The sequence below is a fragment of the Trichomycterus rosablanca genome, chromosome 10 (genome assembly GCF_030014385.1).
Source record: "Trichomycterus rosablanca isolate fTriRos1 chromosome 10, fTriRos1.hap1, whole genome shotgun sequence".
Lineage (NCBI taxonomy): Eukaryota > Metazoa > Chordata > Actinopteri > Siluriformes > Trichomycteridae > Trichomycterus > Trichomycterus rosablanca.
The window spans coordinates 8,430,963-8,456,839 of record NC_085997.1 but is presented as its reverse complement, the minus strand read 5'-3'; the positions used below and the strand labels follow the sequence as shown (position 1 = coordinate 8,456,839).

Sequence of the window (25,877 nt, the reverse complement as noted above, 5' to 3'; positions counted from 1 at the left end):
GCTCATATGGGGCTCCCTTTCTATTGATACATGGTTTACAGCCTAGTGACAAAGTGTACAGTGCAGCAAATGGGTTACAGTCAGTACATTTACCAAACATAATAATTTGTGAAAAGATTAAGCAGTTTGTACAAATATTAGTCTGTGTGGGGTGGGAGTGGCGTCAACAGTGTCCAAGCTAGACAGAATGGTTTTAGCAGTCTAAGGCACTGTGACAACTCATGCTTTACACAAATTTACGTCTTTAACCCTCTACCATACATAATAATGTGAAAAGATTAAGCAGTTTGTGCAAATCTTAGACCATGTGGGGCGAGGGTGGTATCAATGGTACCCCAGCTGGTCAGGATGGCCGAGCGGTCTAAGGTGCTGCGTTCAGGTTGCAGTCTTCCCTGAAGGCGTGGGTTCGAATCCCACTTCTGACAGCTCATGCTTTAAACAAATTTACATATTTAACCCTCTACCATACATAATAATGTGAAAAGATATGCCATTAATAATTTATAATCACTGATTTGTGAGATATCAGAAGTAGTAGGTCATGTTTAACTGGTTTAATATTGTTTAAGCGCTGATTATCGGCTGTTTTTCGTGAGTATGTTTGGGCGGTTTTCCATGCATTTTGGCGGGCTTTTAAATGCGCAATCTGGCAACCCTGGCTGAAGCGTTCATTCATATTTTGGAGCGATGTATGTTTGTATGCTAGAATATAAATAACATCTTTTACAAACTGCTGTCTATTTACATTGACATTTTCCCTTCTGTCTAAACATTTTTGGAATTGGGTTTGTAAAAGTAAGCGATACTGTGGATAATATATTTAATGAGCTAAACTAACTGAGAGAAGCGCTAACGGTGGTGGAAGAGTCTAAAAGGGTTTGGAACATAGTCGTATCATCATAGCAGTACAACACAGTTTTGTCCGTAGCATCCGAAAATATCCAGAAGCTAATATACACAAAGTTTTCTTTAAAAAATAAACTTACCTTGTTAATAAAGTATGACCTCAAAATCAAAACAAACACAGTATCCGCTGCTGCAGTCTCTACACAAACTTTTCTGCACTGAAATCTCAAGGACACATTTTATGGATATTACGGTAATGCGCTGAAAAACGCGTCCTACAGTCATGCAAGCACATACAACAGTGTGTGAGTTTACACTAATCAACCATAACATTAAAACCACCTCCTTGTTTCTACACTCACTGTCTATTTTATCAGCTCCACTTACCATATAGGAGCACTTTGTAGTTCTACAATTATTGACATGACCCCCACAGAGCAGGTGTTATCTAGGTGGTGGATCATTCTCAGCACTGCAGTGACACTGACATGGTGTTGGTGTGTTAGTGTGTGTTGTGCTGGTATGAGTGGATCAGACACAGCAGCGCTGCTGGAGTTTTTAAATACCGTGTCCACTCACTGTCCACTCTATTAGACACTCTTACCTAGTTGGTCCACCTTGTAGAGACAGTCAGAAACGATCGCTCATCTATTGCTGCTGTTTGAGTTGGTCATCTTTTAGACCTTCATCAGTGGTCATAGGACACTTCCCACAGGGCGCTGTTGGCTGGATGTTTTTGGTTGGTGGACTATTCTCAGTCCAGCAGTGACAGTGAGGTGTTTAAAAACCTGCAGCGCTGCTATGTCTTATCCACTCATACCAGCACAACACAGGAGAGTCCTGACCATTGAAGAACAGCATAAAAGGGGGATAAAAAAGCATGTTGAGAAACAGATGGATTACAGTCAGTAATTGTAGAACTACAAAGTGCTTCTATATGGTGGAGCTGATAAAATGGACAGTGAGTGTAGAAACAAGGAGGTGGTTTTAATGTTATGGCTGATCGGTGTACAGTGTATCACAAAAGTGAGTACACCCCTCACATTTCTGCAAATATTTCATTATATCTTTTCATGGGACAACACTATAGACATGAAACTTGGATATAACTTAGAGTAGTCAGTGTACAACTTGTATAGCAGTGTAGATTTACTGTCTTCTGAAAATAACTCAACACACAGCCATTAATGTCTAAATGGCTGGCAACATAAGTGAGTACACCCCACAGTGAACATGTCCAAATTGTGCCCAAAGTGTCAATATTTTGTGTGACCACCATTATTATCCAGCACTGCCTTAACCCTCCTGGGCATGGAATTCACCAGAGCTGCACAGGTTGCTACTGGAATCCTCCTCCACTCCTCCATGATGACATCACGGAGCTGGTGGATGTTAGACACCTTGAACTCCTCCACCTTTCACTTGAGGATGCGCCACAGGTGCTCAATTGGGTTTAGTCTATCACCTTTACCTTCAGCTTCCTCAGCAAGGCAGTTGTCATCTTGGAGGTTGTGTTTGGGGTCGTTATCCTGTTGGAAAACTGCCATGAGGCCCAGTTTTCGAATGGCGGGGATCATGCTCTGTTTCAGAATGTCACAGTACATGTTGGAATTCATGTTTCCCTCAATGAACTGCAGCTCCCCAGTGCCAGCAACACTCATGCAGCCCAAGACCATGATGCTACCACCACCATGCTTGACTGTAGGCAAGATACAGTTGTCTTGGTACTTCTCACCAGGGCGCCGCCACACATGCTGGACACCATCTGAGCCAAACAAGTTTATCTTGGTCTCGTCAGACCACAGGGCATTCCAGTAATCCATGTTCTTGGACTGCTTGTCTTCAGCAAACTGTTTGCGGGCTTTCTTGTGCGTCAGCTTCCTTCTGGGATGACGACCATGCAGACCGAGTTGATGCAGTGTGCGGCGTATGGTCTGAGCACTGACAGGCTGACCTCCCACGTCTTCAACCTCTGCAGCAATGCTGGCAGCACTCATGTGTCTATTTTTTAAAGCCAACCTCTGGATATGACGCCGAACACGTGGACTCAACTTCTTTGGTCGACCCTGGCGAAGCCTGTTCCGAGTGGAACCTGTCCTGGAAAACCGCTGTATGACCTTGGCCACCATGCTGTAGCTCAGTTTCAGGGTGTTAGCAATCTTCTTATAGCCCAGGCCATCTTTGTGGAGAGCAACAATTCTATTTCTCACATCCTCAGAGAGTTCTTTGCCATGAGGTGCCATGTTGAATATCCAGTGGCCAGTATGAGAGAATTGTACCCAAAACACCAAATTTAACAGCCCTGCTCCCCATTTACACCTGGGACCTTGACACATGACACCAGGGAGGGACAACGACACATTTGGGCACAATTTGGACATGTTCACTGTGGGGTGTACTCACTTATGTTGCCAGCTATTTAGACATTAATGGCTGTGTTGAGTTATTTTCAGAAGACAGTAAATCTACACTGCTATACAAGTTGTACACTGACTACTCTAAGTTATATCCAAGTTTCATGTCTATAGTGTTGTCCCATGAAAAGATATAATGAAATATTTGCAGAAATGTGAGGGGTGTATACTCACTTTTGTGATACACTGTATGCGTGGCTTTCCTCCGGGTTTGAAAATGTGCCAGTAGGTGTAATTGCTGCTCTAAATTGCACCTGTATGTGTGAGTGAGTGGATAAATTAGTGTGTGATGCTTTGCGATGGTTTGACGCGCCCTGTCCAGGGTGTATTTTTGTCTCGAGCCCAGTGTTCGTGACACTGGACCCACGCTTGCCCTGTAATGCTGAATATCAATACAGGCAAATGAAGCGCATTTAAAAAAGCTTTAAAGCATTCTTAAAAAATGATCAGGCCAACCTTTTTAAAAAGTAGATCCCGATGACCTGTTGACTGAAATAGTAGATCCCAAGCCACAGAAGTGTGGGCACCAGTTTTACATTGGCTACGGTTTAAAAAGACGTACCAACAATGGCCTGTAGATGCCGCACTGTGGTCGTTTTTAAAAGCAAGCCAATTATGCCACCGAACTTAAATATGTACAATACTTTATAATGTATCAATTGTAACAGTATCAAATAATAAAACATTATAAAAAATTATAAGTTTATGCGTTTCTGTCAAAACAAAACAAAAAAGGTATGTAAACAAAACTGTTTTAGCGTAAATAGGGCGTTACTGACATTGTAACACGGACAGACTAGCCTTATGGTTAATGCTGCAAAGAATTTTACCGTAATTTCATCTTTTCAGATTGCAAAATGATCATAATGTTTGTGCACTGGAGAATGTGGGCATCGATCCCACTACCTCTCGCATGCTAAGCGAGCGCTCTACCATTTGAGCTAATTCCCCTTACACAAAACTTTCCTTTACCCTTTGTAAATTGTAATGTACTAACAGAGTGTTAATGCTGCATTATAAAGTGAGAGTGCAACATGTTTAAGCTCACGTACTCTTTTCTATATTATGCGTTGTTTTTCATTAAAATGTTATGTGCATTTATATGTGGCAAAATAAAAAAATCCATAAAAATCAAATTGAGTTAGCAGAGAACCTTAAATTATACTAAATGGTTCTTCAAGTAGAAACAGTTCTACCAAGAACACCTAAAAGAACCCTTAAGAAACACTTCTTAGTGCTACATACATCAGTTGTATTCCACACAGGTCAGCATGCGATGAAACTTTGCTCGAAACAGACATCGTTTTACTTTCTAACTGTATTCATATTATGTCATCTAGTGGACAATTGAATAGCCTACAACGAGCACAAACAGGGTTTGAGTTCTTAATGAATAATAATTAATCTTAAAAAATAATCCAGTCAGTTAAAAACCCAACAAGAAGGCTGTACCTAATACACTCAGACTAGAGAAAACACACCCTAACATGCTAGTGCTGTTACAGTGCTAAGAATGATCCACCCAAAATCATTATTTGGTCAGTTGGAGATCTCATATGGGGCTCCCTTTCTATTGAATTTTGGTTTACAGCCTAGTGACAAAGTGTACAGTGCAGCAGATGGGTTACAGTCAGTACATTTACAATACATGATAATGTGAAAATATTAAGCAGTTTACGGGTTCGAATCCCACTTCTGACAGCTCATGATTTAAACAAATCTACTTCTTTAGAGGACACAGCCATCAGGGAATACAGTTTTCATCAAAGGGTGTACATGGTCTGCAACAATGCTGAGGTAGGTGGTACGTGTCAAAGTAAATTCCACATGGATGCCAGGACCCAGGCTTTTGATCTCTGAGAAACTGAATCATGTATTCATCCTGATCTTGCTCTGTTTATTGTTGCAGCTCTGCTGGAGGGTTATTTTTTTGGTGTTTGTGGTGGTGGGGTCTTTGTTCCCATTTTGGTTTATTTAGTATATGATGTACTTTACATCCATTTAAATATGTACTTAAATACTTAAATATCCATTTAAGTATGTTTATTCAGCGTCCATTTACATTGTTACAGCAGTATTTTACGACAAAAATGGAAATGTTCACATTATTGAAATGGATGTAAAGTACATAATTTACTAAATAAACCAAAATGGGAACAAAGACCCCACCACCACCACCACCACCACAAACACCAAGAAAATAACCCTCCAGCAGAGCTGCAACAAGAACAGGACAATCTCCTACAGGTCCAACAAAATCAAAGAAAAAATGCACTTCATAAAAGACCTCACATTGTTCGTCCTAAAGGCTAAGATCAAGGTTTTAAATAAACTGAGTCTGTGATGGTTTAAAAACAACGCATAATATAGAAAAGAGTACGTGAGCTTAAACACGTTGCACCCTCACTTTATAATGCAGCATCAACACTCTGTTAGTACATTACAATTTACAAATCCTAAAGGAAGGTTCTGTGTAAGGGGAATTAGCTCAAATGGTAGAGCGCTCGCTTAGCATGCGAGAGGTAGTGGGATAGATGCCCACATTCTCCAATGCCAAAACACTATGATCACTTAAGGGCAACACATAATATGAAAGTCGTTGCTCACTGAAATGCTGCTTCAAACATTAGGTCAGTCTGTAAGTTCTACAGCGACAGTTATGCTCTATTTTTACTCAAATCGTTTGGTTTAAAGACCTTTTTTGACTTGTTTAAATTGACAAATATAGCGCCCCCTAGCACCCCTGGCTGTATTTGGAAAGCGCTCCCTGACTTCTTTTATTTGTTTAAGAAATCTCTTTCTTTGTGGTAATGTAAGGATTTAAAAGGGCCACTACTTATCAGTACTTACGATTATTTTATATTTAAGCTATACTCTTATTTAAACTGAAAAAACTACTTCAATTACCCTATATACAGTATATATGTGGTACTAACCTTGCACAAAAAAAACACCATTTACTAACACCATTTACAGTAGCTGTATTAACATTATCCCTGACTCACATACCAAACTTGTATACGTTAATAATACTTAAACAAATTAACTATTTACTCATTTACACAATCATTAATATGCATTTCAAACCCCAATATATTTTACAAAAATGTTATAATACAGATTCACTCAAATTACCATCAGTAATATTCAAAACATTATCAATCTCTCCTAAGTTAGGTAAATAACTAACTAAAAAAAGGGTACCCAAAATTACCGTTGCAGGCCTGATCCAACCTAATAGTCCCAATCAGCACAGATCACGAAGTATATTTGGTCGGTTGTGGTGGAGCTGTCCATGTTCTTTGTTTACATGGATGAAACAGAACAAATCCACCAGTCTTTTTCCTTTTGATCTTGGATGAAACAATCAGAGTTTATCCGATGCTTTTAATCCACTGTAATCATCACAGCTGCTGAGGAAGCGTACTGCCTTCAATGTCCATGCACGAAAACTCAAGAGACGAAGTTCACGGCTGATACAGCATAAACAATGTCACTAATCGACTGCAAGATGTTAATATAAGACTCACTGTCCGTTTGTCTTAATGCATCAAGAGAGATAAATCCTAAACAGGTGTTTTACCCGCTTACATGACACTTGTTTCACATCACGCTATTTTCTCCACTTTTTTCTTCTTTTCCACCCACTTTCTCCCGCTCTTTTCCCGACCTGTGACAGTTCATGCTGATTGGCTTAAAAATAAATCAAGGGAGGGCTATACATACACTTTACTTTAAACAGCATAAAACAACCAGAACATTATTTACAGAACAAATAAGAACAACTTATTTACTAGATATAAATTAACATAAACAAAATATTAGTTATGCCCAAATTTTAATTGGGCTACACAAACACACAATAACTTATAATTCTCCAATTTTGAAATGTCTCGGAGTTTTATCTGAAATGACTTTTTGTTAAAGTAGAGGTACGTGACTTTTTAATGGTTTTTCTTCTGGTGAAACTGCTTCATAGAAGATGAACAGCTGAAACTCACGACATTCCCTTTAAAATGCAGCATCAACCCTTAAGTCAGTCTATCAGTGGTACAAAGACAGTTTTGATTGGGTTTAGATCGTCCTAAAGGCTGCGATAAATAGAGTCTGTGATGGTTTAAAAGCAAGGTATAATACAGAAAAGAGTATGTGAGCTTAAACACGTTGCACCCTCACTTTATAATGCAGCATCAACGCTCTGATAGTACATTACAATTGACAAAAGGCTAAAGGGGGTTTTAAAGGTGCTTTAAAGGTGAAGGCTGTTGCTGTTTACACACAAAGAAAAACATCTCTGGAGGAGAATTTTGCACGATTGTTTTCCAGTCATTAAAATGTAATGTGCATTTATATGTGGCAAGAGAAAAAAAAATCCATAAAAATCAAATTGAGTTAGCAAAGAACCTTGAATTCTACTAAAGGGTTCTTCAAGTAGCAACAGTTCTACCAAGAACACAAAAAGAATCCTTAAGAAACACTTCTTAGTGCTACATACATCAGTTGTATTCTAGAGGCGACCGAATCACAGCCGTGATGTTATTCGCGATAACACACTCCCTCTCGTGTTCTATTGCTTGATTCTAACGCAATATTAACTGTATTCATATTATTCCATCTAATGGACGATTGAATAGCCTACAACAAGCACAAACAGGGTTTGAGTTCTTAATAAATAATCCAGTCAGTTAAAAACCCAACAAGAAGGCTGTACCTAATACACTCATACCAGAGAAAACAAACCCTAACATGCTAGTGCCGTTACAGTGCTAACAATGGTCCACCCAAAAACATTATTTGGTCAGTTGGAGTGCTCATATGGGGTTCCCTTTCTATTGATATATGATTTACAACCTAGTGACAAAGTGTACAGTGCAGCAAATGGGTTACAATCAGGAAATTTACCATACATAATAATGTGAAAAGATTAAGCAGTTCGTACAAATGGTGGTGTCGATGGTACCCAAGCTAGTCAGGATGAGGTCTAAAACGCTAAGTTCAGGTCACAGTGTCCCATGAGGCGTGGGTTTGAATCCCACTTCTGACTGCTAGTGCTTTATACAAATTTATGTCTTGAACCCTCTAACATACATAACAATGTGAAAAGATTCAGCACTTTGTACAAACCTTTGGCCATGTGGGAGTGTTGTTGGTAATTGGCATTAGGACCTCGTAAGCATGTCAGGATGGCCGAGCGGTCTAAGGCGCTGCGTTCAGGTCGCAGTCTCCCCTGGCGGCGTGAGTTCGTATCCCACTTCTGACATCTCAAGCTTTATACAAAGTTACTTCTTCAGAGTCAACAGCCATCAGAGAATACAGTTTGCATGAAAGGGTGTACATGGTCTGCAACAATGCTGAGGTAGGTGGTACGTGTCAAAGTAACATCCACATGGATGCCAGGACCTTGGTTTTTGATCTCTAAAAATGTGAGAAATTTAAACATGTATTCATCCTGATCATAAAGTATGTTTATTCAGCGTCTATTTACATTGTTACAGAAGTATTTTACAATTGAAATGTTCACATTATTTAAATGTATGTAAAGTACATTGTATACTAGCTGTTTACTTTTTTCCCTAAGTAAAAACTGTCATTACCTCAACATGTCATTACCAACACATAACTTCTTGTGATGGTAAAGACACTTAGTGATGGTAATAACAGGTTTTTAGTTTCACCATCACTATCTTGTTATCTCTTTAATAATTAAAGCTAATTAAAGCTAAATAAGCATAATGGTTTTATTATACAAGGAAACATTAATTTTCACTGATTAGTCAATATGGCCCACAAGATATCAGCAGAGATCCAAAAAAATATCAGTAATTACATGAAAAAGAAAAGGTAAGTTTAAAGTAATATCACAACCTTCAAAATGGGAACAAGGGAGCATCGTAAGGGGAATTAGCTCAAATGGTAGAGCGCTCGCTTAGCATGTGAGAGGTAGCGGGATCGATGCCCGCGTTCTCCAGTGCAGATACATTATGATTATTTAAGGGTATCATGTAATATGAAACTCGTTGCGGCATCGCTTAATGAAACGCAGCATCAAAAATTATGATCAGGATTTAAGTGAGTCTTTAAGGCAACAAAAAATATGTGGGTATTAATATCTAAAACTATCTAAGCCTATTATTAGGCTACACATAAATATAGATTTAAACTGTCCTCTATTTACTACAGTCTGTTTGAAACAACTAGTTGGTGTGGAGAACATGTTACACACACAGAGCGCTATTATTTCAAGCTTATCAAGTACATGGTATTTCACTTAATAACATCTCACAAAGTACAAATTCTTCAACTTTCTAATTAAACCATGTTGTACGGGACATTACCGCTTACCTAATGCAGTAATAAACAACTTGCCCAAACAGGGACTTGAACCCTGGACCCTCAGATTAAAAGTCTGACGCTCTACCGACTGAGCTACCCGGGCTCTGCAAGTTGCTTTAACCCTCACAAGGACGTGACTTGAATTACAAACTTTAACATACGTTGTCCTGTAGAACAGTTCCAGCAAGAACACCAAAAAAAACCCTTAAGAAACACTTCTTAGTACTACATACATTAGTTGTATTCCACACAGGTCAGCATGCGACATCGTTTTACTTTCTAACTGTATTCATATTATGCCATCTATATTACGGTGGCCCGCTGAGTTAAAACACAATAACATTTACAAAACAAACAAAAGCTGACAACACAACAACAATAAGGAAAAACACGAATATATTAAGAGACAACACAAATTCTTTAAGGTGGAACGCAATTACATTAAGGGAGAACACAACGAAATTAAGGAAACACGAATACACACTACACTACATCTAGTGGTCGATTGAATAGCCTACAACCAGCTCAAACAGGGTTTGAGTTATTAACACATAATCCAGTCAGTTAAAAACCCAACAAGAAGGCTGTACCTAATACATTCATACCAGAGAAAACACACCCTAACATGCTAGTGCCGTTACAGTGCTAACAATGGTCCACCCAAAAACATTATTTGGTCAGTTGGAGTGCTCATATGGGGCTCCCTTTCTATTGATATATGATGTGGTGTCAACGGTACCCAAGCTAGTCAGGATGCGGTCTAAGGTGCTGCGTTCAGGTCACAGTCTCTCATTGAGGCGTGGGATTGAATCTCACTTCTGACAGCTCATGCTTTATACAAATTTACATCTTTAACCCTCTACCATACATAATAATATGAAAAGATACAACAGTTCATCTAAAGCTTAGTCCACATGGGGGTGTTGTGGGATTGGTATTAGACCTTTGCAAGCAGGTCAGGATGGTTGAGTGGTCTAAGGTGCTGTGTTTAGTTTGCAGTTTCCCCTGGAGGCCTGGGTTCGAATTCCACTTCTAACGTTTTACATTTACATTTTCTGCATTTAGCAGACGCTCTCATCCAGAGCGACTTACAGAAGTGCTTCCATAGTAAACATTTCATTTCTCAAGTTTTAGTAAACAACAGTCAAAGAACACAAATCTGCTGAAACCTGTTAGAACCAAAGTGTTTTTTTTGTTTTTGTTTTTTTGGAAATGGAAAAAAAATGTTAGTAAATAAGTACAAGTCAGCTTAAGTGCTTAGTAAAAAGGTGGGTTTTTAATCGTTTTTTAAAGACAGCAAGAGACTCAGATGTTCAGACAGACAGAGGAAGTTCATTCCACCACTTGGGTGCTAGAACAGAGAAGAGCCTTGATGCTTGTCTTCCTTTAGTCCTGGGTGGGGGCTCAAGTCGAGCGAGACTAGTGGCTCGGAGGTTGCGTGGTACAGAGCGGGGTTTGATTAGACCCCGATGGTAGCTTGGGGCTGGTCCATTTTTGGCTTTGTAGGCGAGCATCAGTGTTTTAAACTGAATGCGTGCAGCTACAGCTCAAATTAACATCTTTAACCCTCTACCATACATAATAATGTGAAAAGATTTGTTTCAAGATTGTTTCAAAGTTATTGCATGTTTGTCAATTAAAAAAATTAATAAAGATCTTTAAACTAAACGATGAATGAAAATAGAGCGAAAACTGACCTCATTTTTGACGCAGCGTTTCAGTGAGCAATGACGAAACGAGTCTTACATTACGTGTTGCCTTTAAATGATCATAATGTTTCTGCATTGGAGAATGCGGGCATCGATCCCGCTACCTCTCGCACGCGAAGCAAGCACTCTACCAATTAAGCTAATTCCCCATATAAGGAACTCGCCTTTACCCTTTGTAAATTGTAATGTACTAACAGATCATTGATGCTGCATTATAAAGTGGGGGTTCAACGTGTTTAAGCTCACGTACTCACGTTTATCGCAGCCTTTAGGACGAACTGAACCAAATCGTAACTTTGTACCACTGACAGACTGTCTTAAGGGTTGATGCTGCATTATGTAGGGGCCAAAATAGTGCAGGATATACCAACTGTTTAGTGCAGTGCAATAACAAAGCAGCTCTGTGAAGCAATAACTAAAATTATGATGCATGTCATTCAACATAAAATATGTAGGTATTAATATCTAAAACTCAGTGCATTATTAGGCTGCACATAAATATAGATTTAAACGGTCCTATATTTACTACAGTCTGTTTAAAACAACTAGTTGGTGTGGAGAACATGTTACACATGCAGTGTGCAATTATTTCAAGCTTATCAAGTACATGCTATTTTACTTAGAAATATCTCACAAAGTACAAATTCTTCATCATTCTAAACAAAGCATGTAGTACGGGACATTACCACTTACCTAATACAGTAAGAAACAACTCACCCGAACAGGGACTTGAACCCTGGACCCTCAGATTAAAAGTCTGATGCTCTACCGACTGAGCTATCCAGGTTCTCAACTCATGATGTTTACCAGTTTGGTGTAGCTTGTGCTCCATCACAAGTGTGGTGACTGCACTTGCAACCTCTTTGACTTCTATTGGAAAATGCAGGTAGAAATTGCATACGTAGTTGCTCGTTTCGATCTGCCCCTTACCCAGTGGTAGTGTGGCCGAGCGGTCTAAGGCGCTGGATTAAGGCTCCAGTCTCTTCGGGGGCATGGGTTCGAATCCCACCGCTGCCAACTCATGCTTTTCAACGCCGGCTCCATGTTTACCCACCCAATGCAACGTATACTCAATCACAATCCCAAGTGTGGCACATGCCCTTTTTGACCCACAACCTTTCTTAACTTTTTTTTTTATGTAACTGTGCACACAAACCTTAACTTGGTGTACCTTTGTATCGTTGCTGTTATCTCTAGCATCACTCTGACTACATGCAACTATGATATAATAGGAAACATAATAAAAAAAAAAAATTTTACTCACCCAATAACTGTGTTTATATCTAAAATGGAACGCAGACACTGTGAAAACAGCATACGTTCTAAAGCCAATGAGCTTTTAAACAAGCTCAAACACACCGATGCACCACGGAGTCTTAAATTAAGCATACAGCATGATGGTTTAGCAGAAGAAATGTTGTAAGAAAGGAAGCCCTTAAATACTGACCGTCTTGTTGCTCTGCTTGCAAGCTTACTGTAACAAAAGAATGGTCGTGTATCTGATGGGTTAAGATTAGTCGCTACTCCAACAGTTCTTCGCTGTGGCTGGTTAAATGCTGGAAATTACCGCTTACCTAATGCAATAGGAAGCAACTCACTCGAACAGGGACTTGAACCCTGGACCCTCAGATTAAATGTCTGATGCTCTACTGACTGACCTATCCGGGCTCTGCAACCTGCTTTAATCCTCACAAGAATGTGACTTAAATTACAAACTTTAACATATGTTGTCCTGTAGAACTTCAATTAATATAAAATGTTTTTATTTCTGTTTCGGCTCTCTTGAAGGCGATTATATCAAGTTTTAGGTGAAGTATGTTGCTGCTTACACACACAAAAAAAAACATCTCAGGAGGAGAATTTTTGCAGGTAGATTACAAACAGATTCCTTTCTTTCACCTTTTTCCTTTTTTTCCTGTATCAATTGCACGATTGTTTTCCAGTGCTTATATGTTATGTGCATTTATATGTGGCAAGAAAAAAAAATCCATAAAAATCTAATTGAGTTAGCAAAGAACCTTAAATTATACTAAAGAGTTCTTCAAGTAGAAACAGTTCTAGCAAAAACACAAAAAACTATGAGAGGCCGTGTAGGCCATAATTCTAAGTTGATTTCTCACACACACACCATCATACTCTCACACACACACCATCATACTCTCTCACACACACCATCATACTCTCACACACACACCATCATACTCTCACACACACACCATCATACTCTCTCACACACACCATCATACTCTCACACACACACCATCATACTCTCACACACACACCATCATACTCTCTCACACACACCATCATACTCTCACACACACACCATCATACTCTCACACACACACCATCATACTCTCTCACACACACCATCATACTCTCACACACACACCATCAATCTGTCTCGCGTGTGTCATCATACTCTCTCACACACACCATCATACTCTCACACACACACCATCATACTCTCACACACACACCATCATACTCTCTCACACACACACCATCATACTCTCTCACACACACCATCATACTCTCTCACACACACCATCATACTCTCACACACACACCATCATACTCTCACACACACACCATCATACTCTCTCACACACACCATCATACTCTCTCACACACACCATCATACTCTCTCACACACACCATCATACTCTCACACACACCATCATACTCTCACACACACACCATCATACTCTCACACACACACCATCATACTCTCACACACACACCATCATACACACACCATCATACTCTCTCACACACACCATCATACACACACCATCATACTCTCACACACACACCATCATACTCTCACACACACACCATCATACTCTCACACACACACACCATCATACTCTCTCACACACACACCATCATACTCTCTCACACACACCATCATACTCTCACACACACACCATCATACTCTCACACACACACCATCATACTCTCACACACACACCATCATACACACACCATCATACTCTCACACACACACCATCATACTCTCACACACACACCATCATACTCTCACACACACACACCATCATACTCTCTCACACACACACCATCATACTCTCTCACACACACCATCATACTCTCACACACACACCATCATACTCTCACACACACACCATCATACACACACCATCATACTCTCTCACACACACCATCATACTCTCTCACACACACCATCATACTCTCACACACACACACCATCATACTCTCATACATGGTTTACTATACTCTGTCACATATACTACTATACCCTCTTACAACTATAATCACACTTTCTTTTATTTACTATTATACTCTCATACACACAGCACTATTTTCTCTTGCACATATAACTATAGCTACTTAAACATGCATTATGTGCTTTCATGATAATCTGTGTAAAAGAGAATAGTAGTATATGTATGTAAGTTTGGTAGTCTGTGTAAGGGACGTTAACACTGTATGTAAAACAAAGATCTACTGTATGTGTAAGAGAATATTATTATATGTAAGCGTAATAAATAGTGTATGTGAATGCAAATAATCATGTTTATGGAACAGAATGATAGTGAATGTAAGACAGAATGATAGTGCATGTGAATAAGAATAGTTGTATGTGTGAGAGAGTTTGATTGTATGTGTGAGAGAGTTTGATTGATACGGAAACGAGTTTGATTGAAACGGAAGTAATGTTAAATTCTCAGTACCTGATTGGTTAATAGAAGACGCGGGATTTCACAGACATGTCCCGCCTTCCTCATTATTACTGATAGGAGAGGATAGTGGACCGAGAGAGAATCAATGGAGCTTCGGCCTGTTAACATTTTAAACTTTTCCACCGCTGCCACATCCATGTCAGAAATGTGGATTTAAACCCGACAGCCCGACAGGAGTCTAAACGCGGCCGCGGAGGAAGAGATGCGGTGAAGCTTTATATCCGAACCATCAGCCAGGTGCTGACCTCCATATCAGCCTCAACCACAGAGAGCAGCGGCTCCAGAGTCAGGGAACAGGTAAGTTCACTAAACATGATTAAACTCATTTAGCTTCTGATAGATTCAGGTTTAGATTGGGATATTTTATAAATATTCGTCTTTGTAAGGGACCGTCTGCAAATTACACGTTTTAAACGTTCTAGTAATGCCAAACTAAGTAAGTGAGTTCTCATAAAGCACATTTATAAGAAACTTTGTTTTGGAAGCTTTCTTAAAGAACAATAAATAAAATTACTTTATCGTTTTAATGGCTATAGTTGCTCCACATTAATGTGTCACTACATTCGAGTCGAATTACATGGAACTTTTGGACTCTTCCCTATGTAGGTCTTAATAAGTAAAATAAAATATAGATTCATTTTATATACACAATCATAAACAAGCTGCTGCACATGGAAAGCTACAGACTTACAGTCTAACATTTCAAAATCTGTCTCAGTGCTCATTCTAACTTAGTCACTTGTACTATTAAAGTTTGTTATATTTCTTTTATTACAGAAAATGTAATTCATTATAGATTGAGACCAAGCTCTCTTGAGTAACTGTTCTCTAAATATTTGATTGGGTGAATTGCTATAGACTGGTTTTGAAACTAAATTCAATTTTTGTGATTTCAGTATTGAACTTTTGATGGCATGAGGAAACAAACTGGTTTCACCAAAGTTGCACGAGGGCCAGAAACTAAATGGCTTCATGATTGACAATACATTTACATCAAAGGCAGTGTACATTAGACAATGACACATTTACGGTAAGTTATTTAAAAATAATGTAAGCAGTATGTTTATATTGCATATTATTAATAATAATAAGTAATTTGTAGCATTTAGATTTCATGGTTTGGCAATAGGCTAACCCCCAACATTTTCTAAATGCATTGTGTGTGTGTTTGTTTTGTTTGTTTTTAGTTTGTCACCACAGATTTAGAGGACAGTGGTGTGGAGGTTGACACGACAACAGCATCTAGTGACCACAGAAGTACCACACCAGTCATTGTATGACTACAAGGGCTAAGGATACCTTAATCCACCTGAGTGACAAATTATTTGCTGTTGAGACTGTTCTGAAATATTTGGTTTCTGCATGCAACAATAAATAAGAAACATTTGTTTGCTTGGGACAAGATCTTTGTTAACCAGTATAATAGTGATTTCCTGACCTGTCCATAACTTGATAATAAATATCTAAATATTATATGGGGTGTCCTCGTTTTTTTTGTTTTTTGTTTTTTTTTACATTACTGCATTGTTTCATTTATCAGAAATACATTATGACGTTTTAATTACTATCACAAATAACTCTAATAACCATAACTAATTTGGAATTTGAACATTGTAAATTCTTTGGCCAGTTGCACACCCGTGATGGAAGGCATGTCCATTTGGGTCCAGCACCTGCAGCGCATGCCAGCGCTGTTTTCTGATGTTGCAAGACTGTTGTCCTCCTAGCACGTACCTTTCATCTGCATTTGGGGTGATTTGAAGAATCTTATTAACAATGTCAGCCAAAGTCGCAGACATTGCTGTATGCTCTCTCTCACACACACACACACACGTCAGTTAACCAATTTGAAGTTGCTATTTGTGCCTGTATAATTTCCTCCTGATGATTCCAAAGCATACAGCTATTCTTTAGCAACGAATTTCAAGAGACAAACCGAAGGTAATTTGTTTATGTAGGATGACCAGTTCTGATTGTTGGAGGTACTCTTGGAGAAAATATATCCCTATGTCTAATTTCTACTGATCTTGAGTTTTCCTATACATTTTTTAGGGAACAAAAACATGCATAATGTGCCTCCAGTGCACCCAAACTTCATTGACTGTCACCTCCTTCTAACTGGGGGCTAATTAAAAGAAAGTAAAAAGTTGTCAGTGTTTATCCATTAAGCTCACAAAATAATATTTCCAGAATCATGCTGGTATGTCCCATGCTGTCAGTTTTCCTTTCAATGTTCTAAATGCATCTCATTGTCATGGACAAAAATAGTAAAACATGTCCTCCTCATTACCATTTATTTCCACAAACCAAAGTGACCTTGTAAAAAAGGTAGAAAGTAGAAATATCATGGCTAGTTCAACAAAGCTCAACAAAAGTGTAAAGTCATTGTTAAAAGGTCTGCTGCCAGATTTAAATGTTTTTTGTAGACCAATTTATGTGCAGGCTCTGTTCTTACAGCTGTAAGCCAATCTGACTTCCTGTCCTCCTTCCTGGCCTCCTTTTAACACCTTGATGGTGTGTGAGAGAGTATGATGGTGTGTGTGAGAGAGTATGATGGTGTGTGTGAGAGAGTATGATGGTGTGTGTGTGAGAGTATGATGGTGTGTGTGAGAGAGTATGATGGTGTGTGTGTGAGAGTATGATGGTGTGTGTGAGAGAGAATGATAGTGTGTGTGAGAGGGAAAGTTTGATAGTGTGAAATATACATGTAAAAAGGAAGTTAGTTTGATCAAACAGGAAGACAGTTTACATTCCCATCCCCTGATTGGCTTACAGACTTAAAAACAGAGCCTGCACTCAGAGCACTGGTAGATGAATTGTAGCTACAAAAAACATTTAAATCAGGCTTTTAACAATTACTTTACCGCTTTCCTAGAAAGCCATGGCATTTCTACTTATTTACCTTCTTTTACAAGGTCACTTTTTGTTTGTGGAAGTAAATGGAAATGAGGAGGACATTACTATTTTTTTTACTAATACAATGAGATGCATTCAAAACATTGCAAGGGAATCTGACAGCATGGGACATGACAGTACGATATTGGAAAGATTATTTTGTGAGCTTCATGGATACACACGGACAATTTCTTATTTTCTTTTAATTCGTCAGCAGTTAGAAGGGGGTAATGGTCAAAGAAGTTTGGGTGCACTGGAGGCACTTTATTCATGTTTTTGTTCCCTAATAAATGCATTTGAAAACTCAAGATCGGTGGAAATGAGACATAGGGATACATTTACTCCAAGTGTACCTCCAACAATCAGAACTGGTCATCCTGGTCGCCCTCAGTACAATGTTCTTGTTGAACAAATTACCTACTGTTTGTCTCTTGGAATGAGTTGGCAAAGAATAGCTGTATGCTTTGGAATCAGCAGGAGGACATTATACAGGCACAGACAGCAACTTCAAATTGGTCAACTGACCTATATAGCAATGTCTGATGCTGCTCTGGCAGACATTGTTAGTAGGATCCTTCAAACTACCCCAAATGCAGGAGAAAGGTACGTGCTAGGAGGACTACGGTCTCGCAACATCAGAATACAACGTTGGCGTGTGAGACGTTGCCTGCAACTGCTTGACCCAATTGGACGGGCTTTCCGTCACCGGCGTGCAATTCGCAGAAGAATTTACAATGTTCAAACCCCCAATCAATTATGGTGAGTAATTTGTAATAGTATTGAAAAGATTGATGTATGAAATACACACCCTAGTAATAAAGTAGTCTATATTGTCTGATATAATGTGTATCCAGTAGTGGTGGAAGTACTCAGAAGTTTATTTTAGTAGAAGTACAAATACCACAGTGTAGAAATTAAGTCATTTGTATTAAATTGTTTTTTAACTTAAAATTATACTTAGAAGTACCTAATGTAAAATTAGTCATTAGTGTTTCATTTCAGAACATATTATACAGTCACAAAACTGCAAAAATATTAAGCTTTTAATGGTTTCAACAGCAAACAATATGTCACTTGCAATTGCTGTCACTGCATCAGATTCTGGACAATTTTAAACACCCAGATGTGTCAGTTTATTAAACTTTTAAATATTTAGATTATTTTACTGTTGCATATAGGAATACTGTGTATGTGAATTTCCCTGTTTCCAGCGTTTCCCTGCAACAGTTCAATATATCAACAAATAGTGACAAACAGCTCATTTGTTGTCTGACCATTTGTCGTTAGGACCAGCTAAAGCTTAATATCTTACAAATTTGGATCTGGCATATTTTTTTGCCCAGGAGGAGGGTACAGTGTTATTTAAAAACCATGCATGATAGAAAAATGTCACTAAAATTCAATGTAACAATATAAGGTCTATTTTAGTTATATTATTTAACATATATAATAATTGTATTATAAATAATATAATTATTTTTTTACACCTTGGACAAATTACCAATCATAGGGATAAATGCAGTTGTTATTATTGCCAATTTATTTCTTTACAGGCATATAGATGGTAACCATAAACTGGTGAGGTGGAGAATGGTCTTTCATGGATGCATTGATGGCTTTAGTCGGACAATCATATACTTACAGTGCCTAAATAACAACAGGGCATCCAATGTACTGGAACTGTTTTGTACTGGTGTACAGAGCTTTGGCCTTCCTTTAAGAGTACGCTGTGATCATGGCATGGAGAACACAGGGGTTGCACGGTATATGCTAGAGAGAAGGGGGCTAAACAGAAACAGCGTCATTACCGGGCGCAGTGTCCACAATCAGAGGATAGAACGACTGTGGGCAGAGCTAAATAGAGTTGTCTCATTCCACTTCAGTAACCTTTTCACCTTTATGGAAAATGAGGGCATACTGGATTCTACAGATGAACTTCATCTGTTTTGTCTACACTATGTTTACTTGCCAAGAGTTCAGAGGGCAGCTACAGAATTCCGAAATCAGTGGTACAACAATGGATTATCTACACAGGGAGGACAAACACCTCTTCAACTTTGGCAAAGAGGGGTTCTTAACAGTGCCGGAGCTGGTGCAATTCAAGACATTTTTGCAGGAAATGATACCATCGAAAACCATGAGGACACCCCTTTACAATTAGACACTGAAAATAATGTTGTTGTTCCACTAAATGACTTTATTGTAAATCAAACCACTATGAACAGAATTCAAGAAACAGTAGACCCACTGACTGATGATGGTAACCATGGCATACAACTGTTTTTAGGCCTGGTTAATTTTCTAAACAGTGAACAGTAACAAAGCTGCCTTTTATTTGGTCTGACAATGTATTTTCAGTTTTAGTTAGATGATCAAGGAAACTTACAGAATAACAGATTGCTCATATAAACATGAATGCCTATGAATACATTGTAAAGACTGATGTATACAATTTTATGTAAATAGTTAATCTTTCAAAATAATAAAGCTTACATGTTAATAATAACCAAGTCTAACAGAAACATCCACAGGGCACAAAATAAATTTCCCATATTATTCTCTACCAAAACCTTGTGTGTTACTAAATGCAAAGTCCAAACTCTCTTTGAAATCCTCATATGTGTCAAGCAGTGGCAACTTAAGGCAGTTGATACAGGTGTTTGCCATAGGCAAACAGCGTCTGTGGCTGACAGATTGATCATGCAGAAAATCAATTGATGGTTGAGGGGAGAAGCCCCTCAATATATTTTTTATTATATTATATATAATAAAAAAATAACAACAAGCTGACAAAATGGCCAGACAGTGCCACTATAGCAAAGGTTATCCTTTTCATTCTCCTACCCCAGTCTTTGTACACTTTATAAACAAGACAAATCATAAGAGAAAATGCTATATTAAGCAGCAATATTTACCTTCAACATCCTGGAGGTAATCCCTCCAAAATGCAACAACACATTCCTCTGCCCTTCTCTTGTTGCTGCCCACTGCAGACAACCGGATGTGGAAAAACTGATCCACTAAGTCAGCAGTAAGTGGGGATGGTTCATGACAGATTAAGGGTCTAAAGCTGTCTGGATACATTCTGATTGCATCCAAAACACCAAGTGTCTTCAGTCCCTCTCTAAATCTATAAAAATGAGACACATAAGACAAAAATGTGTGTGACAATCATATCCTTGGACAAGCGAGTACCATGTGATGACAACCAATGCAAAATAAAAGCTAGAAAAGCTCCAAGATGCCAGCAGAAGTTAGGATGGCAAAACTTGAATTTGTTTAAAGCAGGGGTTTTCAACCTGTGGGGCGAGTACTTGTCAGGGGGGGCGCGAGTACCTGACTGCGGGGGGCGTTGCTTTACGAGATCAGTTTTTGCACTTCCACAACAAAGGCTAACTACAGCGGGATACATATCAGATGAAGCCGAGCGCGCGCACACCAAGGGGAGGGGGGCGAGCCACACGAGTTGCGACTGAGCGCCGTGTGTGGCCGAGTCAGCACCCGCGACCGCGTAAGCCATGGCTCAGCGCCGGTTTATCAAGGGAGTCGCGTTCAGCACAGAAAGGGGGCCGCATGTCCAAAAAGGTTGAAAACCCCTGGTTTAAAGTATGTGATAATCTAAAATAAATCTGTTCAGACTCACAAACCAAATCCAGTTCAGTCCCATATGTGCAAGCTAGAAATCATTTCAGCTGCATTCTGTTAATTGTGTTGTGGATTTAGTTTTTTTGTATGTAAAACGTCTCAATTGTAAAAAGTATATATATATAAGGGGTGTGCTATATCGTGTCGTTCACGATAATACCGGTATAAGTTTTAAAACGATACAAAAAGTGCCATATCGTAATAAAAGCGATATTCTGCGTACTTTACGTAATGACGTCACGCAGCTACGCAAATGGCGTACGTTCGTTACGTGGGTCATTTGGGCTCTGCGGTGGAGGTGCTCGTTCCAAAAACTTCATGTCCACCATAAATTAATATTTGGCAACCCAACCACCGCTGCGACTTTTTTGCGGAAGTATTTCTCCACGCAGGTTCACACAGCGCACCTCCACCAAACAGTGCAGGAATACTCTCAACATGAATGTCCACCACCAACACAGCTGTAGTACTACTATTTACTGTACTTAGTAGTATTTGTGGCACGCTACGAGTAAAGGCCCACCGGGCTCTGCGCGTTCCAGTGTTGCCAAGTTGGGCGGTTATCCGGCAAACAATTTAATATCAGTTAAATAACACTTCTATTTAAAAGAAAATAGTCCGTTTTAAAAAAGCTTCAGCATTGTAGAAGGCTATTAAAAGTCAATTTTTAATGCTGATTTGGATTAATAGTGTTGGTCAGTCTGTATCATTTTTGAAAGAAATTCTCTCCATTCTCCATTCATTCACACTGGCATGTTCTGGGGTTCAATTGAGTGTCATCATTACACACAAGCTGGCAGCCAAATGAGAAAGTATTGCAAAGAAATATCTTTGAAATTCTCTCACAATGTTAAGGTATCTATCTATCTATCTATCTATCTATCTATCTATCTATCTATCTATCTATCTATCTAGACAGGGAAAAAAGAAAGAGAAAAAAAGCTTATTATTAGTATGCGGGTCTTCGTGATGTAATTCTACATGGCACTCACTGCCTGTATAGGTAAATAAATGAGTGACCACATAAAAAAAAGGTCTCAGTTTCTGTGCCACCCCTGTGTGAGCAATGGTCTCAGTCTGGCCACACCTATGAAAATTTTCTGACTTCGCCATTACATTATGTTACATTATTTTTACTGGAAAGACAAAATAAAGAAAGGTGTGTGTAATTCTTACAAACTTCCTACTTTTTTTTTTACAATGTGTTAAATTAATTCTAAATAAAATTCTAAATAAAAATTCTAAATAAAAAATTCTAAATAAAACCTGAACATTACCCCAACCCCATCCCTAAAATATATTTTATATAAATATATATATATATATATATATATATATATATATATATATATTTTTTTTTTTTTTTTTTTTTTTTTTTTTATGTGCAAACAGCTTTTTTTATGGTATAAAATTAATATAACATCGTATCATATCATATCACATAATATATACACAAACCTTTCAAAAGCCCCACAGACTCTGTGCACCACCTGAAACATGAGAATATCTTCAACTAGTAGATCTCTGTCTTCAATGCATTTTAGTGGCCTAAGACATCCAGCATTTGCCAGGTAGTCCTGCAGTGGTTCTGTGGCGTATATCAGGTCATCAAATGAGATACATTCAGACAACTAGAAACAACAACAAAAAGAGAAAAACAATAAACTAAAGCACAGTTAAATAACCAAGAATGCAAACAGTATACATGATGAATCTGCAGGTTCCTATTTAACGATGTTTTGCTGCTTAGCAGGATAGACCTAACAATTGGCACCTAAGTGTGTATTAACAATGTAACAATATTACCTGTTTAACCTTCTGATAGAGGTCTGTATCAGCAATGTCCTCCAAGACAGGTTTTACAAAGGAATTGTCACCAACTAGATGAGAATACAGTGTTGGTGATATGAATCCTGGTGGAGGACCGCCATGGACAAGACTTACAGCAATTGCCCGACCAGCAAAAAAATATCTATCCTCTCTTAAAGCTAAAGCAAGCATGGCAGAGAAGACAAAATACAGAATCATATGAAAGCACAAAACAAACGACAAAACTAGGGCAGAAAGTATATATAAAAAAATATATATAACTGGAACAACAAATAAAGCATATACCTGAACTGTCCAAAGCCAGGTTCAACTTGCCATTTCTTCCTTCAAACATCGGTGACAGTATTAGGGCTTCCATAAGCAAGCGTAAAAACTCTCTTCTAGGGCCACCAAGGTCCACAGCCTCTTCATCCATTCCCGAGTCATCTGAAAACTTGATGCACATCTGATACATAGGATTATAGGACAGTCGTTTGAAGCCCCGTAGGGCACCATCCAGTACTGAAGATCTATTAATGTTGAACCTACACCTTTGGTTACTATCAATTTGAGATGCAAGACTCAGGAGCACCTCCTGTGCTGATTTAGTGTTTCGGTGTTCAGATGCCCTGTTAAAAGAAAAGATGTTAACCTAGGTATTAGAATCGGGATGAGATCATACTTTCTGTGCAATGTATTATTCTCACACAACAATGCCAGATAAGCCTCCTTACTGCTGACTATGTCTAAACCATACACTTTCTTCTTCCCCAGTGTTTATATGTATAATTGAATAGAGTATGATCCAACACAAAGAAAATTATGCAACACTGAAAATTTCAACCCACAACACAACAGCCCACTGTATTAGTAAACCCAATATTATTGATACATACTATTCGTTTCTCACCCATTGTACACAACTCCTGTTATAAACTTTACATAAATATGGTGGGACCATGTGAGCAGTCCTGGCTGAATTTCCTATCCATAGGCAAAATTATACATTACATTTCAGCTATGCTTACCCTGTTTACATTGCAATGGCAAGAAAAAGTCAGTGAACATCTTGAAATGATCTGGTTTTCAGTATTAATTGTTCATAAAATGTGATTTCATAATCAAATTCAGAAGTACAGACAATGTGCTTATAACACACTAGTGACACACAATCCATTATAATCTTTGGTGTCTTCATTAAACAGCTACTAATCATATATTCACAGAGATGGCGAACCTTCTGCTAAATAAACCCTCTGCTAATAAACAAAAGCTAATTTAAGTCATGAGTTAGCTAACCTTGACTTCAGTCAATTAAACAAAATTTGAGGTGTGGGTTACAAGTATGTTTACTCAAAACTTGTTGAGTTTGCTATTTACAGTCGACCTTCTGCTGATGTTAACCAAACCTAACAAACTTATAATATAAATCTTAGAAGACTTATGATCAAGTCAATGATTGCTGATTTGCACATAGCTGGAAAGGGATCTGAAGTATCTGTTTAGTGTCTATTGAAGTGGGTGCCCAGCTAGGATGACCCCAAAGCCATGTCAGAATACTCAATTACTATATATATATAGGATAAAAGAGACCACTGGAGCTAGTTAACACTTTTTTTAAGTTTACTGTGCCCCCTCCCAAAAACAAATAATTTCACAGAGTACTTAACATTTGCAAATCAGAACAGGGACACTCCACAATAGTACTGGGAAAAGCTTTGTGGACTGATCAAACTAAGGTTGTGTGGACATGCTGCACTATGTATGGTGTAAAACTTGTGCTGCATTCCAACATGAAATAATCATCCTAAAAGTGGAGCAAGGTGGATGGAAAATTATGATTTACAGCTACTTGAAAATCCACCTTCTTAGTGGCCCATTCAAAACACAAACCTTTACTCAAGAACTTAACTCTCCTGAGCTGAAGATATTCTGTTAGGAAGCATGATCCATAATTTCATCTGAATACTGTGCAATACCTTGTTTTCCCAAAGCATCTTAAGGCCACTATGAACTTGGCTCCACTGTATGTCAATGAGCCAATACAAACTTTAAGCTGTTAAAAAGCTTTAAGATGTTTACAATGTTTTTGGGAAACTAGACCCAAGTCTGGTCCATAGTTCATTTAAGAGCCTGATTGAGGTTATTGCTGCCGAAGGAGGTTTGACCAGTTATTAAATACAAGGCTTTACTTGCTTTTCCACCAGCACTGTGAATGTTTAATGACTGTGTTCAATAAAGACAACAAAGATTATAACAGTTCATGTGCTATTAACTTTGTGTCTATGTATATTACTGAACTAATTAAACAAGAGTGTATTGACCAGTCACTTACGCATGACTCTCAAGACTGGCCACTATAGCCTGGTTAAATTCCTCATCATCTGAAGAAAGTTCTGAGATGGAACCCATAATTGAAAGGTAGGCAGCATAGTTGTCATTGCTGACTGATGGAGTCTGGTTTACTGTGGCAACACTGTTTAAGTCAATGACACTGGTCA

At 38.5% G+C, this 25,877-nt stretch overlaps 1 protein-coding gene and 4 non-coding genes across 5 annotated transcripts; 1 reads left to right on the top strand and 4 right to left on the bottom strand.

Annotated features, from left to right (window-relative positions):
- Positions 1-4,138: 4,138 nt before the first annotated feature.
- trnaa-agc (transfer RNA alanine (anticodon AGC)) lies at positions 4,139-4,211 on the bottom strand. Its single transcript has one exon. It is a non-coding gene; the product is annotated as a tRNA-Ala (tRNA).
- Positions 4,212-9,623: 5,412 nt separating this feature from the next.
- trnak-uuu (transfer RNA lysine (anticodon UUU)) lies at positions 9,624-9,696 on the bottom strand. Its single transcript has one exon. It is a non-coding gene; the product is annotated as a tRNA-Lys (tRNA).
- A 2,320-nt stretch (positions 9,697-12,016) lies between these two features.
- trnak-uuu (transfer RNA lysine (anticodon UUU)) lies at positions 12,017-12,089 on the bottom strand. The gene has a single exon. It is a non-coding gene; the product is annotated as a tRNA-Lys (tRNA).
- Positions 12,090-12,237: 148 nt separating this feature from the next.
- trnal-aag (transfer RNA leucine (anticodon AAG)) lies at positions 12,238-12,319 on the top strand. The gene has a single exon. It is a non-coding gene; the product is annotated as a tRNA-Leu (tRNA).
- Positions 12,320-20,725: 8,406 nt separating this feature from the next.
- On the bottom strand, positions 20,726-25,788 carry LOC134321634 (G2/M phase-specific E3 ubiquitin-protein ligase-like). Its single transcript, XM_063003434.1, has 5 exons — positions 25,712-25,788; positions 23,683-24,005; positions 23,374-23,447; positions 23,026-23,198; positions 20,726-21,052 (listed from the first exon to the last, which is right to left on the bottom strand). The coding sequence occupies exons 1-5, from the start codon at positions 25,786-25,788 to the stop codon at positions 20,815-20,817; spliced, it is 885 nt and encodes a 294-aa protein (XP_062859504.1). The 3' UTR covers positions 20,726-20,814.
- Between the last annotated feature and the right edge of the window lie 89 nt (positions 25,789-25,877).